This window comes from Lucilia sericata, unplaced genomic scaffold, assembly GCF_015586225.1.
Source record: "Lucilia sericata isolate MDLA Ls3-8-SP2 unplaced genomic scaffold, ASM1558622v1 Contig000053F_arrow, whole genome shotgun sequence".
NCBI lineage: Eukaryota > Metazoa > Arthropoda > Insecta > Diptera > Calliphoridae > Lucilia > Lucilia sericata.
In genome coordinates, this window is record NW_023994089.1 from 169,309 (window position 1) to 185,159 (window position 15,851).

The window sequence follows — 15,851 nt, forward strand, 5'->3', positions numbered from 1 at the left end:
ACATCGGATGCAACGGTGCTGAAGCAAGGTCGTGGCAACATATTCCTTGCATCTATTTACCTGCCTTTCGATTCTCCGACACTACCACCAACGTCGGATCTGATGAAACTGGTTGAAGAGGCACAAAGAAAAAATAAGAAAATTGTAATAGGTTGTGATGCCAACTCGCATCATGTAGCTTGGGGTAGTACAAACACCAATCGCAGGGGACAAGCCCTCATGGATTTCTTTAATACTAAAGACTTGATAACATTGAACTTAGGTAATAAAGCTACCTTCGTCAATAGAATCAGAGAAGAAGTATTAGATATAACTATATGTTCAGAAGAGCTTATAAACGAAATTCAGGATTGGAGAGTTTCGGACGAGCACTCCTTTTCTGATCATCGGTACATAAGATTCAAAATACTAAGGCCACCACCAAAGCCGATAAAGTTTCGGAATAAGTCTAAAACTAATTGGACAATGTTCGGGACCTTACTAAAGAACCGTTTAGGTCAGGACACTTTTCAATGTCGAAATAAAGAGGATATAGATGCCAAAGTGGAAACGTTCACAAGTGCCCTGGTTGAATCGTTCGAGGACAGCTGCCCTCTGCGAGAGCGGAGATCTGCCCAGGAAAAACCCTGGGTAACTGGGGAGATCCGGAACCTTGGGAAGACTCTTCGCAAACTATTTAACCGGGCACGGCGTAAAAAGACCGCAGTATACTGGGATGAGTATCGTAATAAACTTGGTGAATATAAGAAAATCGTTCGAAAAGCCAAACGAGACTCCTGGAAACTTTTCTGTGAACAGGTAGATAGCGTAAATGACGTATCGAAGATAAAAAAATTCCTATCCAAAACTCATGTCCAACCGGAATCTATGATCGATGACACGGGCAGGAGGCTTGAGGATATGGAGGAGACAATGAAACTCCTAATGGATTCTCATTTCCCACCCGGTATATCGAATAACATAGATGAACCGATATTGGAGGAAGGGGAGGGTAACACGGAAATAGTTATTACAACTGACATGGTGAAAGGGGCAATCAAGAGCTTTGCTCCCTATAAAGCTGCAGGGCCGGATGGAATTTTCCCGGCACTTTTGCAGATGGAGGCGGGACTGGTTTCCGTACATCTGTCACAGATATTCACTGCATGCTTAAAATTGGCATATACCCCAGTTAAATGGCAGGATGCAAGGGTAATATTTATACCCAAACCAGGGAAACCTAGCTATGCGACACCTAAGTCCTATCGACCGATAAGTCTTACGTCCTTCCTACTTAAAACCTTGGAACGGATAGTCGATAGCATGGTTAAAAGCAGCATACCATACAATGACCTTAAATATAAGCAGCATGCTTATGTAAAGGGACGATCGGTGGAAACCGCTTTAAATGAAGTTGTCCACTACATAGGTGAATCTTTCGATAGCAAACTGTATACACTGGCAGTATGCATTGACATCGAAGGCGCTTTCAATAACGTGCACACTGATACCCTTATCCAATCCCTAGACCAGTTTTATGTTGACCGGGTGCTCCGTAACTGGATCAACTACATGCTAAGGAACAGATGGATAAGCTGCGAGATGTACGATATAACTATCAGGAAAAAGGTATTTCGCGGTATACCACAGGGTGGCATTTTGTCACCTTTACTCTGGGTCACCACGATTAATAGCCTCCTAAGGACCCTAACCGAGAAAGGACTTAGACCTGTCTGCTATGCAGACGATGTCGTAATACTTTTAAAGGGAAAGGATCCAAATTACTTGTGTAGAAGAGCTGAGGAGGCTCTGAATACGGCCTTGAGCTGGGCTCAACCGAGAGGCCTCAATGTTAACCCGGCGAAGACGGAAATCTGTCTTTTCACAAGAAAGACAAAAATTTCTACATATACTGAACCTTGCTTCTTGGGCAAGAAGATACCGGTGACAGACAAAGTTAAGTACTTAGGTGTAATACTTGACCGGAAATTAAAATGGAGACACCACATAGAGGATAGGATCAACAAGGCACATCGGTGCTGGGCGATATGTAGGAGAACCATAGGCATGAAATGGGGTCTTAGTCCTACTATGACAAATTGGCTTTATAAAAGTGTAATTAGACCAATTCTAGCTTATGCTTCAATAATCTGGTGGACTGCTTTGGACAAAAAGTGTAATATCAAACTACTACAGGGAGTTCAGCGTACATGCTGCTTGGGTATAAGTGGTGCCATGTGTACTACTTCAACCAAGGCTCTGGAAACGTTGCTAGATATTCCACCCATTGAAACATATATAAGATATGAGGCGGCGCTTACAGCCGAACGGCTCTTTACTTTAGGCGAACTGGCCAAAAACGGTTATAGGACACGTCATCAATGTATACTGGACACATTGGAAGGTTATACACATTCATCGGACGTGCCTGATCGCATACCAGACACTGAATATGTCGGAAACTTTGAAACGCTAATCCCAGATAGAATGTCTTGGTCAAGCGGAACATTAGAGCAAATACCAGTAGGAATCCGTTGCTACACGGATGGCTCTAAATTAGGGGACAAAGTGGGTCTGGGGTTCTATATTGAAGACCCAGAAACAGAAATATACCACCGTTTACCTAATCATAACACAAGCTTCCAGGCAGAAGTACGAGCAATAACGGAATGTGTAAATTGGATTAGAATAAATATGGCGCCCACAGGGCTTAATATATTTACCGACAGCCAGAAGGCAATTTGTGCGATATCAGGTGATAGAATTAAATCTAAGACCGTATTGGATTGTAAGAAAGCTTTAACTGAATACTCTCCCAGAGGTAAGGTTCACATCATATGGGTACCAGGCCACTCGGGAGTAATCGGCAACGAAAGGGCGAATGTAATAGCTTTAAAGGGAAGGGAGCTCGATGTAGTTAACCTGACAAACGCAAAACCATTCGACGCAACAAAAGCTGAATTAAAAATATGGATGAGAGAATCCCATAAGGCCTCTTGGAATAATGAAACGGTGGGTAGAACCACAAAGATTCTATGGGGTGACCCTGATGAGAGCAAGACGAGAAATCTTCTCAAAATGAGCAAGTCTGAGGTTAGTATGATGGTACGTATTCTCAGTGGACACACAGGATTACGAGCACATCTATACAAAATTGGACGTGCGAATTCAGACGAATGTAGAGCATGTGGAGAGGACAGTGAAACTCTGGAGCACTTTCTTTGCCATTGTCAGGCATTCGTCGAAGTTAGATCCAAGTATCTTGGAAGTGATGTTATTCCGGAAATAACATTCTTAACCAACACCGATTGGAAGATTCTTAGGAATTACGTCCAGGAAACTGAGTTTCTGAACATTCAGTAAACAATTTTTTTTTTTTTTTTTTTTTTTTTTTTTTTTTTTTTTTTTTTTTTTTTTTTTTTTTCTTTTTCTTGAATTGGAGCGCACAACAGGCCCGATAGTGGCCTAGGTGTATTTCTTCGGATTTGATGTAGTATACATCCTCCTATCAACCTAACCTAACCTATTTATTTAGGACTTTATTTCTTACACTTAAAGGTAATCACAGTGAACCCTATTGGTATCCGAGTGGAAGTGTACTTAGCACGCACCCCTCAACTGAAATGGTATCTTTTAATAAACGAGTATCATACAGAAATGCCTAGGCCATTAAACAAATGCTTGGTTCCAGTTCGATTTCGTCGATTTTATTTTCATTTACTCGTTTTTCAATTAAAGACTTTTTATTATGCGCCAGCGTCGCAAACTGATCATAAACAGTGCGTATATTTTTTAATCCTAGCTCCAAAAAAAACAAGGTTTTAATACTTGTCATCTTAAAGTATCCCAAAGTAATTACAATCCATAATTTATAAATATAAATAAAGTTTATTTACCATCATAGAGTAATAGGATATATAGACAAGTATATAATTTATTTTAAATAATAATTAATAGAATTTGTTAATTTATAATGAATATAAATTTGAATGTTTTAAACGCAAGTTCATTGCAATAAACTTTCTAAGAATGTATGTTTATTTATAATTTTAGTGGTGGCTATGAGAATCTCAACATTATTATCCTCTTGTTGGGCTAGAAAACGTAGAGCAGCAATTTCGGCAAATGTACAACCACCCACAATAAAAACAAGTATAACACGTGGAACATTAAGCATTGAACCTTCACTGGGCGTGGACGAATGCCGTCCACCAATGCCAATAAGTTGAGCTTGAAAATCTTCAAATGTGGGTCCGGGTAAATTATTAATTTGGCTCTTTAGTGATTGCCAACCCAAAGGCTTTAGAGATTGTTCAACAATACGTGCCGTAAGAGGGGCATAGAAACTGTGAACATAACTTATATCTTTGGGATTAACCTCGACAGCATCATCAACTGTTAAATTTAAAGTCTGTAAAAATTTCATAATATGTATGCGATTTGTTTATAAATATATGTATGTATTTCATTTAGTTACCTTTCTTAACACAGCATAGGCCCTCGATTCTGATTGTGTATATAATATGCCAGCCTTTTCCAGATTGCTTATTTTTAATATTATTTCAATGCCATACACATGAGCCAATTCTCTTTTGTAATAATTTAAAACCTAGAAAATTATAGAAAGTAGCAATAAAGAATCGGAACAAAAATGTATGACCTCCTTAACTACCTTCTCTTTAAATCCCGATGCTGCAGCACATTGTATTGCCAATAAGCGTAATATATTATTCAAGTCCGATTTTTTGCCAATCAAATCTTCTATATAAGAACTGGGTTTATCAATATCCTCACACATCATGAACTCCTGTTCGGCAGCCAAATCATCGGTAAATTTATAGGTATCTAACTGTTTACGTATCAATTCCCCAATTGTAGTATGATTGGAAACCGATTGTTTTTGAGCCAATAGAGCAGGCAACTTGTCCACTAATCGTTTCATATCTTGTACGGATTTTTCTTGAGAACTAGCATCAGTCTGGGCGCTTATCTCTTTAGCATTGCGAGCCAATACTTTACCAACTTCATTGAAATTTTTATTACGCAATTCAGCATAGAGTTTATCACCCGAGTTCAGTATAAAGGTTTTCTTTTCTGCCGTCAAATGAGCCGGTGATGAGTCATTATCAGAGCGTGCATTAAATAGTTCGGCAGCCATGGTTAGTTGGTTCTGGCGAATACCAAAAAATTCATCCACTAAACCTTCGTAGGTGAGTTGGGTGGCAAATGCACTTAATAAATCTATAGTACGATCCAGTAATATGATTTGATCTATTGTTCCTTTTTCACCATTCGATAATAGTTTCTCCTCTGCTCCCAGTTGTTTGGCTCGTTCCCAAACACCTTGAGACATGCTGCCCTTACCATAAATCTTTGGTATTCTGCCATAAATACGCTGTAATTGTACCAAACCTACTGCCGCCTGATATAAAGCCGTAGGATCACCATCTATGGCTACATCGCGGAAAGCATTTGACCATTCCATAGAAACCACATCGTTTTCAACCGGATAAAAATTCCATGTCAATTCTTCCAACAAACCAAATTTTCCATAAACACCTTTATGTTCTAAATGCTTTAAACACAAACATGAACGTCTGGGCACAAAAAATATATGAAACATACGCCCTTTTTCAGAATTTTTTAACACTTGTGCAGCCACATCTTCCATTATTGTAACCAATGGTCTAACTATATAAATAATATTGTTGACATCTTTGGGTAGTCTCGTATCATTTCCCAGTTTTAGTAATTTAATACCGCGATCAGAAAAAAGACTTGGTGCCGCTATCAATCCAATGGGACCCAATAGTGCATCATCGAGTACAATGGATTTATTGCCTTCAACTTTTTCGAGTAAATACACCAGTTCACGACATGCTGACTCCTGTAGTAACTGCAGGTTAACCCGCTGTCCTTGTAGATACGAAAACATTAATTATACTTTTTTTCGAATAAATTTGTAAAAAATGCACTTTTTAAACAAATTGAAGAAAATTGTTGTTTTCTTTTCGTTTCGATAAACAACGACAGCTGTTTGCAAAGAGCGGCGCCGACAAACATTAACGGCGCAGATGACAAAAATTTTGGTTCAGCTTTGTTATTATTCGATTACACTGTGTGACTTCAAAAATGACTTAATATAGCCAAAAGCAGTTTGTACATCTAATTGAGTAGATCATCCTGCAATATTTAGAATTTTTAATATCCTCCGAAAATCGGATGTTATCCCAAAATAAAGAATTTTTAATTGTTGTTGGACTTAAACATTTTTAACTCAATTACGGTCATAAGTTAGTTATTAGGAACTGAATCCAATATTCACACAATTTTTTTTTGAACTTTAAGTCCAGTTCTTCCAAATGAAATGGGATATAGGTATGTATGTAGCTTGTTCCAATCGAGTTAATACTGGGAATGATAGGATTTTCTTTTTGAAAATATAAAAGTAAACAAAATACATTTCGGTTTCAAATATACACGAATAAAAATTATTTTGTATTTTGAAATTTTAAATCCATTTTTAGATCTGTAATATATGTATATTATGTACTTTAGAATTTTTAATTTTTGTAGTTTTTTGACTGAGAAACGTTGTTTTGTTGAATTCTAAGTTTTTCTGTTCAGAGGGGGTAAAACGAAAATTTTCGAAATGAAATCACTTTAATTTTTATTCTTTTTTAAAAGTTTTAGTCAAAATATTTATTAAATGTAATCCACTTTTGATCGGAATGGAATTCTGTGGGTATATATTTATATCTATAACTCTTTATTAAACATACATAAATTTTGATAAATTGGTTTTAAACTGATGATCAGATGATAAGAATGCAATATTAATAACGTACCTTGCTTTTTAACATAAAATTCAAATAAAATAAATATATTTATAAAGTCAACGGCTATTTTGTTGATTCACAACATTTGCACTATTGTGATTTATTGTTTAAATAGCATTTAAGAGAATTTGACATCTTTGTATTAAAAAGAGTCACACTCAGCTGAGCGGAGAGAAGAGAATTTTGCAAATTATAATTTTTGTTTATAATTTATTGGAAAAACAAATCTACGAAAAAGTTAAAACAGTTAAATTAAACAAACAAATTAAAAGCTGAAAACTTATCTGGAATATGAATGAAGCAACAACAATGACAAAGGATCCCATAAGGGGAACGCTGACAAAATTAATTAAACACTCCAAGTAAGTTAAATCGGGGAAACAGACGGCATCAAACAACAGATGTGCCTTAAAATCGTAGAAAATTGCTAAATTTAGCCAGAAGGTGTGGTAGCTGGAGTGCAACGCGCCAATCATTAACTTTTTAATTTTTTAAAATGGAAAAACATTTAATTTTAATAAATTAATTGTAAATTCATATTAAAATAGCATACGTTTTTTATAGTGCAACTTTTAGTGCAGATGATGTGTTGCGTGAGTTTCGCATCACCAAGGAGAAACGTAACAATCGTAAATTGTTAAAAATTCTGGAAATTATATCAAAACATCAACCTAAAGCCAGTGAACATTTGCAAGAAGCGGCTAAGTTATTAGAGAAGTAAATATATTATAAATAAAAGTTTTAAAGTTTGGGCCTGTTTTAATAAGATTTTCTATTTGCAGGAAAGATCCATTTTACTGTTTGCTCAACTTTTTAAATTACTATTCCGACACCAATATCATGCAGTCCATACGCAAAAAAGATTTGTCCACTTCAACACCTTTGTTAACCAAAAATATTTTTGATGCCGTGACGCCGGAGAGTGTAACAGATGTAATGTTTTATAATTTACCGCACACAGATTATACAATTTAACCAATGTTTTTTTCTAATTATATTTGCAGATTAAAGAACGTGTGGTCCAGGCTGCTTCTAGTGGTTTAAGTCGCACCGCCCAAAATAACAATTCCATTATTAGTGCTGCCCTTATGTCTACCACTACGGCAGCAGCTGCCAACACCAATTTAACGAATTCATTGGGTTCTACACTTTTTCCTTCCTCAAAGGCAAATCATAGCTCGGAATCATTGTGGGAATTTCATAACATTGATAATTTTCAATTTCAACAGAGTAACATTGCTGCTATACCCATAACGAGTCAGGAAAATCTTTTACTCTACGATTTAATTTATTGTTTGACGGGTATGCGTGGCTCTTATATTACGCCTGAAGGGGGCTCTAGTGTTAGTGGTCAAACGTTTTCCATGAAATTTAAGATATCTGATCAAATTCACAGTTCTTTACGCGATATTGCCCAAGAGATTTTACCCTTGGCATCTCATTACACTTGTATACAGAAATTTATACAGAAGGCTACATTTTCCAATTGCAGTCAGGTTTTGCAGGCCTTAAGTGAAGCTTTAAATAATTTAATACATGATTATTATGTGAGTATTTGAACATTTTTTAACTGATGTTTGTAAAATATAAAATTAAATGTTCTAGTTCCCTTCCAGAACAGTTCATTTCTAGTTCAGATCTTGTTCAATTCTAGTTCAGTTCTTGTTCAATTCTAGATTATTTCTAGTTCAGTTCCATTACAGTTCTAGTTCAGTTCTAATTCAGTTCAAGTTCAGTTCTAGTTCAGTTCAAGTTCAGTTCTAGTTCAGTTCTACTTCAGTTCTAGTTCAGTTCTAGTTCAGTTCTAATTCAGTTCTAGTTCAGTTCTAGTTCAGTTCTAGTTCAGTTCTAGTTCTAGTTCAGTTCTAGTTCAGTTCTAGTTCAGTTCTAGTTCAGTTCTAGTTCAGTTCTAGTTCAGTTCTAGTTCAGTTCTAGTTCCGTTCTAGTTCAGTTCTAGTTCAGTTCTAGTTCAGTTCTAGTTCAGTTCCAGTTCAGTTCTAGTTCAGTTCTAATTCAATTCTAGTTCAGTTCTAGTTCAATTCTATTTCATTTATTGTTTAGTTTAAGTTGAAATCAAACCATTACTCCATACAAATATCTGCACAAAATTGGACAATTATTTACAATAAAAGAAATCCTTTTATGAAAAACTATGTAAAACCTCACAATTTTAGTTACTTTTGGCGCAATTGGAATCGGAGCTAAATGCCGGCAATTTGACATTGCACAAAATGTTATTTTATGTAAGACCCACCTTAAATACCATGGAAGTATTAGCAGGAGCAGTATCGCTAATAGTGGCAGTAAGTGAAAATAAAAAAATCTTAATACAAAAATACTTAAAAAACTAAATTCACAGAATGAATTACGCGGTGGTCAGGCTTTAACTTTGCTATTCAATCAAATTAGTGCCTTGACTGGAGATGAGGAATCACAAAAATTTATGATACAATTAACACAAAGAGCTGCTGTGCCCTATATGAATATTTTACAATTATGGATACAAAAAGGTGTCATCAATGATCCACAACAAGAATTTCTGGTAGAAGATAATGAGGTAATTAGAAGAGAAGAATTACCAGAACACTATTCAGCTGATTATTGGGAAAAACGGTTAGAGCTTAACAAATATAATTAGTATAACACGTTAACACTTGTATCTTTTTTCCAGTTACACCATACGTCGCGAACGTATTCCCTGCTTTTTGGAAAAAGTCTCCGATATTATTTTACGCACGGGCAAATATTTAAATGTCATTAGACAGTGCGGCAAAAAGGTTACCCTGCCTCAAACTATGAATTTACAATTTTCACCCACTAATCAAAATCATATTGCGGTGGTACAAAACGCTTATCGTTTTGCCTCTAAGAATTTGTTGGAAGTTTTACTTAAAGAGAATGATTTAATGGGTCATCTAATGTCAGTTAAACGTTATTTATTATTGCATCAGGGTGATTTTATTACACAATTTATGGATGCTTGTGAAGATGAATTGGCGAAAAATGTCGATAAAGTTTTACCCATGACATTGGAGAATTTATTGGGTTTAACTTTGCGTTTGTCTTCGGCCAAACATGATCCCTATAAAGATGATGTTCATTGTGAGCTGCTGACATACGATTTAGTAACACAAATGTCAAAGATAATGAATAATGAGGAAGGTAAGTTTATGATAAGGTATTTGGGATAAAAAACTTGTTCCATAAATGAAATCAAAGTAGGAAATTTGGTGGTTATTGATATATAAATTGTTATATATAAGAAAAACTTTTAAGTGTTCCGATAGTTGGAGATGATAGAGTGCTGGTCTATCAGCATGGTTATCGTCAGTTCGATTCCCACCAGTTATTCTAGTTCATCATTCAAAAAATAACTGCCAAATTAATCCCGATTCTGAAAATTACATTACTACATTGTAGGGTATAATTTTAGTCGTGTTTCATTGTCAATATTTCCTTACTTGTTTTGTTTTCTCTTTTAGAATACTGGCAAACGCATGATCGTTTAGATTTGAACGGTTTAGAATGTTTTGCTTTTCGTTATGAAGTCAAGTGGCCCGTATCTTTAGTATTAAATCATATTGCCATTTCCAAATATCAAATGTTATTCCGTCAACTCTTCTATTGCAAACATGTGGAGAGGCAATTATGCAAGTAAGTAGTCAATCAATATATTTTCAATATAGTTTTATGTTTTAGCCATTACACATTGATTACAAACTACCCCCATTTTGCGTTTACATTTTTAAACAGAATTTGGAAAGAAAATTCTATTGCTAAAAAGTTTTCACCGCAGGCGGCTGAACTTTATCGTTCGGCATTTACATTACGACAACGTATGATGAATGCTGTACAAAATCTAGAATATTATATGATGATTGAAGTAATAGAACCCAACTGGCATATATTTATACAGAATATGAGTAAGGTAAGTGACAAATACTTAAACTGCAGAAGACAATTTTAAGTTTAAAAATCTTTAGATTTTCAAATTAAAAACCCGAGATTTCTTAGATTTTTTAGTTAATTTTCTTTTCTAATTGGGATTAGTTTAGCTTTCCTATTGATTACACATTTCATCTAGCTCAAACATCTATACTTTCAAATTTCAGGTGGAAAATGTTGATGAAGTTTTGTCCTTTCATCAAGATTTTTTGGATTCTTGTCTCAAGAATTGTATGCTAACAGATACTACAGCCTTAAATCGTTCCATATTTAAAATGTGTAACATTTGTTTAAAATTCTGTGAATTTATTCAGGTAAGCTGTAAAATAGAACTATAAATTTATTATTGTTTTATTAATTAGTTAAATAAAATAATTTATTTATTCGTCTTGCACTTGTTTTCTGTCAAACAAGTTTGTGTGTTTATTTTATCTTTTTTCCTTAAACATTTTTTTAAGTTCTTAGTTTCGTTGTTAGAATAATTTCGATATAAACTATTTAAATTGATTTATTTTATTTGTTGTCTAAATACTATTTATGTATATTTAATATTTCTACTAAAATCTACAAAAAACACATAAAAAGAAATCGCAACGTTTCTTTCTTGATGCCGAACTTACATGTATGATGTGTGATAGTAATGACGAGGATAATTCCGATTCAGATCATGACTTCTCTAGTCAAAAACAGGTATTTGTTTAAAAAGCGGTTTCTGTTTTCAATGTCGTACTTTTTTCTTTCTTTTTTTTATTAAATAAATCATTTATTAAATAGCTATACATATAAAAATAATTCAGTCAGTGTTTAATTGTTATTAATATTTAGTCATATGTAATAACAACGTATTATTTTATTTGCATGATTAAATTTTTACAAGAAATACATCAATATAAAGTAATATTTTCATAGTGTTTACTTACAATTGTATTAACTATAACTAAATTTACGTTAAACTTTATTTAAAATACATTCTTTTTAATTGCATAATTTTTAATTTTGAAATTACAATTTTCTAAAAAGTTAATATTAAATAGGACGTCATTATATTGCAATTAGCTCTACAGGGCATGTCGGCACAATGACTAATAAAATCACAATTTTAAATTATATTTTATCCAAGTTGAGCATTTGAAAAATACTCTCAGTTTCAGTTTCTAACCTTAATTCCATATGATTAGAAGTTCAGCAGTCTGTCGATCGAGATGTTGAGCCATAGTGTCTGCATGATCCAAGAGATGAAACATTACAGCGAAAATTTTACAGTAGATAACTTTCCTAGAAAAAGTCTGGCCAGATATTCGAAATTTTTTAAATATTATTACACCAATATTGACACCTGATGAATATATATTACCATTATCCGTTTACGCATTATAGACATATTTATGAATCTTGTTGAAAGCTGAAAGATCGAGATTTTATTGACCATCACCATAACTGATAAAATGTAAGAAATGTCCGGCCTATGGTGATCTGGGTTACTTTATATGTAAGCTAGAGATTTAGATTTCACTTGTGAGGTTATTAGTTCTTTTTTTTTAAAAACGCTTTTGGCCCGCTATTTAGAAGGTTTCTTAAATAGTCAACTTATTTCTATGATAAATCCTATTATGCTGCTCAAATCATATCCAGCAGTATTCACAAGTTCATGCATAAATCTAGTGCCTAGCTATCCGTTCTACTATTCCCGGATTGGTTGAGGAGTAGTGACAAATTTGAGGCAAAACCCCTCGGTCCCTGATTCAAAGGTCTAGATCTTGTTCATCTGCTAACTCATTTCCCCTATTATTACAGTGCCCTGCTATCTACAACAATCTAATTGATGTAATGTATATAACTCTTCTGGAACTTTTCTGCAGTCTGACACCGGTCTAGACGGAGAAGGAATGCCACCAACTTCTCTTGTGATTTAAGTTCAAATTAATGTGCGGTTCTTAGCCTACCTAGGTGGAGACAAGAACACCACCCCGAACCCTCAGCACGGTCGGTTTATAGGTAGCTTAGGTCTCCTGAAGGATAGGGCACAACTCGTTACATAAATTTAATGGGCCCTATGTGGGACGCGATATGCCCTATACCGAAGTGGGAGACAAGAACACCACCCCAAAAACTGAGCACGGTCGGAATAATAGGTAGCACAGGTCTCCTGAAATATAGAGCATATCGAGTGAACCGTTACATAAATTTAATGATTATTAAATTAATACTACATTTTAAAGCCCTAAGCGGCGCATGACTGTCAACATGGATTGTAATTGCCGAAACCTCTGTGACATATGCCTTAATCAACTCTCTTCTTCGACCAAATAGCCTCCATCCCCTGTGTCAGCGTTACCCTAAGAACCGTCAGTAAATACTGAACCCCGAAATACGAACAGTTAATCTTATCCAATCCACTCCTCCCTAGTTGGGAACTCAACTGGACTCTGAAAAACTCCGCACATAGTTCTCAATAGGTTGTTAGTTAAAACTTCCTGCACGATGTCACTGATGGGCATATGCGACTATCTTCCTTATATTTAGACTCAAAGATTTTAAGATCAGCGTTTACCACAAAAGACTAGAAAGATTTCCTCTTTGCGGTGTACCCCCGGTAACTCGTCTTCTGATCTTTTCGTCCCCTAAGGTTGATTATATATTTGGTTTTATATTAGGTATTCTTTTTGCGTAGATAAAGCAGCATGTCGCTTTCTGTAGTTCCATTTAATTAGCAATATGTTCAAAGTTCCACAGCCGTATCATGTAACTCCTCTCACTTTTTAAATGACTCAGTTAGGTTTAGAGTTTCTCTCATTGAAAAGTCAACGCCAAAGTCAACGTAATGATTGTAAATTAAGCTTATTTTTATAACTATCATCAAGACGATCTGTCTGTTGAAAACCTAAACAGGAAAAGCCAGAAAGTTTAAGCAATATAAATTGGACTGGACCCTTTCTGAAATCGGTCCATAATTGACCATATTACCCCTCTTTATTGTCAATAAATATTTAAAATTATTTGTTATTACATGTAAATTACTCTTTCAAGTTTTGAAGAGTTTGATCCATAATGAAGGCAGACTTCGATCACCCAGCAAAATTCTGAATATTTGAGGTTGTAGGGAAAATCCTTGTTTTACTTCAGCGTTTGTGTGAAATGATTGGCTAATGTTACCATTGTAAAGAACTGAGAGTTCTGCATCCTCGTACGTAACTCTTTCCCTGTATTATGATGGCCAACATTTAGTGTATGGTAGCAAGCAGAGTAATTTCTCTCTAGTTGTTGCTATCTTTCAAGTCGCTACCTTTCGGTATCTTATCGATGATGACTTTTTTCCCATATTGGACGTAACCGTTCTTCCACCCAGACTAGTATGATGCGAGGTCTTAGAATTCAGGTTGTGGTTTCGACGTCAATCTGTAGAATTTCTGCTGGAGTTCCCTTGTTAGCTGCTGCCTTATTATTTCTAAACTTCCCGATGGCTTTATACATGTATCTTGCTTGATATTCTCAATGCCTTTTTCAAAGGGCTGCTGTGTTCAATTCTGTTGTCTTCATTAGTTACGTCTGAGGCAATGTTACTGATTTTCTTGAAATGTTCCCTCCATCTTTGCGTATGTAGATCATTGTTTGTTAGCAGTGCACCACTGCGATTAGCAACTTCGAGAATACTCACCCCCATAATCATAAATGCTTAATAAAGTTGTTTATGGTTTATTGTAGGACTTTTGTATGGAAAATGTTTGTAATAAACCTAAAATAAATTATTAATATCTTTATGAATACGGGGGTAAATGTTTATTTAGGTGCAATGCCTAATTTAATAGAAGTCAACGTTTACTTATTTTGAGATTAACAATTCATTGGATATCAAAATTTAGAACATATGAAGTGTATAATTTTTTTACCAAACTTATAAAATAGTTCTTAATATTTAAAGAGCAAAATAATTTCATTCATCTTTTAATAGTTTAATGTTCATTAAAATAATTTAAAAAATATTTATTTATATATATTTATGCTAGCACTAATTTTTTAAATAAATTCTCTATATTTCTTCTCATTTACAGTCAGAATCTTCTTTAGCACCTACTGATACGTTTTCGGAACGCGTTAAACGCTTTGATTTAGAATTCACCGGTTTGCTAATTGGTCTGCTGAAGCAAATAAACGATGTTGCATCGGATAATCCATCAGATCGTTTTATTAATTTAGTACATCGTATTAATTTCAATTCATTCTATAATGAACAAATGGATAAATTATGCGCTAAGGATTCAATGATAACAACAACACATCATTGAAATCGATTAAACAATTTTCATTTCACAAATATCAACCATAATAAAGAAATAATGATGATAATGAATACTCAAACTCCATACCATCTCTTCTACAATTACACAACTACAGCTACAAATCTGCATTATTTAATATAATTAAATTTGAAATGCAATGTTTATCTTGCCATTTGTTTGTAGTACATCCATACATTCAACGTTGTGGGACGTTGAATTTATCTCTATGCATATAGACTGAGATGATGGAAACCTTTTAAAAATTGTATGTATTTTTTCCTGTTGTGTATTATTGCTGCACAAAAACAAAAATCAATTACTCTGAAATCAATATGAACGACTTGTATTTAGAGAAATGTTACGTGTAAAACAAGTTGAATTTTTAAATAAATATTATTGCAAATTTTACCAACAAAACAGTGCCACTCTAATCCTTTTCTAAAGTCATCGATATGGTGAATGTTTTTTTTTTTTTAATATACATAAATGAGTATGAATCTAAGTATGAACCTTTGAATGAATGTGCCAATATACGAAATACTAAATATACAGAATGATTAATGACGAATTTGTCTTTGCTATACAACATATACATAAGTATCTGTATACAGGGTGTTTTATTATTAGGATGCAGAATATTCCAAAGCTAAGGCAATAGACACAGAAAAATCTATTATCATCATCATCTATATATTAATACGCAAAGCCAAAACGATTGGGAACATTTTCCGTCTCTATTACTTGACCGATTTTCTTGATTCTTTTTTTGATGAATGCAGATTCGCGAGCCTCACTGCAGAATCTATATATG

General features: G+C 34.4%; 2 protein-coding genes across 4 annotated transcripts; one reads left to right on the plus strand and one right to left on the minus strand.

The window, feature by feature from the left end:
* Nucleotides 1-3,841: 3,841 nt before the first annotated feature.
* LOC119616041 (vacuolar protein sorting-associated protein 33A) lies at nucleotides 3,842-6,029 on the minus strand. The gene is made up of 3 exons (XM_037972184.1): nucleotides 4,652-6,029; nucleotides 4,457-4,588; nucleotides 3,842-4,390 (listed from the first exon to the last, which is right to left on the minus strand). The coding sequence occupies exons 1-3, from the start codon at nucleotides 5,912-5,914 to the stop codon at nucleotides 3,986-3,988; spliced, it is 1,800 nt and encodes a 599-aa protein (XP_037828112.1). The 5' UTR covers nucleotides 5,915-6,029; the 3' UTR covers nucleotides 3,842-3,985.
* A 942-nt stretch (nucleotides 6,030-6,971) lies between these two features.
* On the plus strand, nucleotides 6,972-15,457 carry LOC119616033 (gamma-tubulin complex component 2 homolog). 3 transcript variants are annotated; one of them, XM_037972175.1, is made up of 12 exons: nucleotides 6,972-7,180; nucleotides 7,383-7,535; nucleotides 7,601-7,751; nucleotides 7,823-8,365; nucleotides 8,993-9,121; nucleotides 9,178-9,431; nucleotides 9,490-9,980; nucleotides 10,301-10,472; nucleotides 10,572-10,746; nucleotides 10,931-11,077; nucleotides 11,349-11,453; nucleotides 14,813-15,457. In XM_037972175.1, exons 1-12 carry the CDS (start codon nucleotides 7,110-7,112, stop codon nucleotides 15,044-15,046), a joined length of 2,625 nt encoding a protein of 874 aa, XP_037828103.1. In that variant the 5' UTR covers nucleotides 6,972-7,109; the 3' UTR covers nucleotides 15,047-15,457. The 3 variants fall into 3 exon arrangements, with proteins under 3 accessions (XP_037828103.1, XP_037828104.1, XP_037828105.1); XM_037972177.1 differs by having other exon boundaries at nucleotides 7,174-7,262; nucleotides 14,813-15,090; XM_037972176.1 differs by lacking the exon at nucleotides 11,349-11,453 and having other exon boundaries at nucleotides 6,976-7,180.
* The last annotated feature ends 394 nt before the right edge of the window (nucleotides 15,458-15,851 follow it).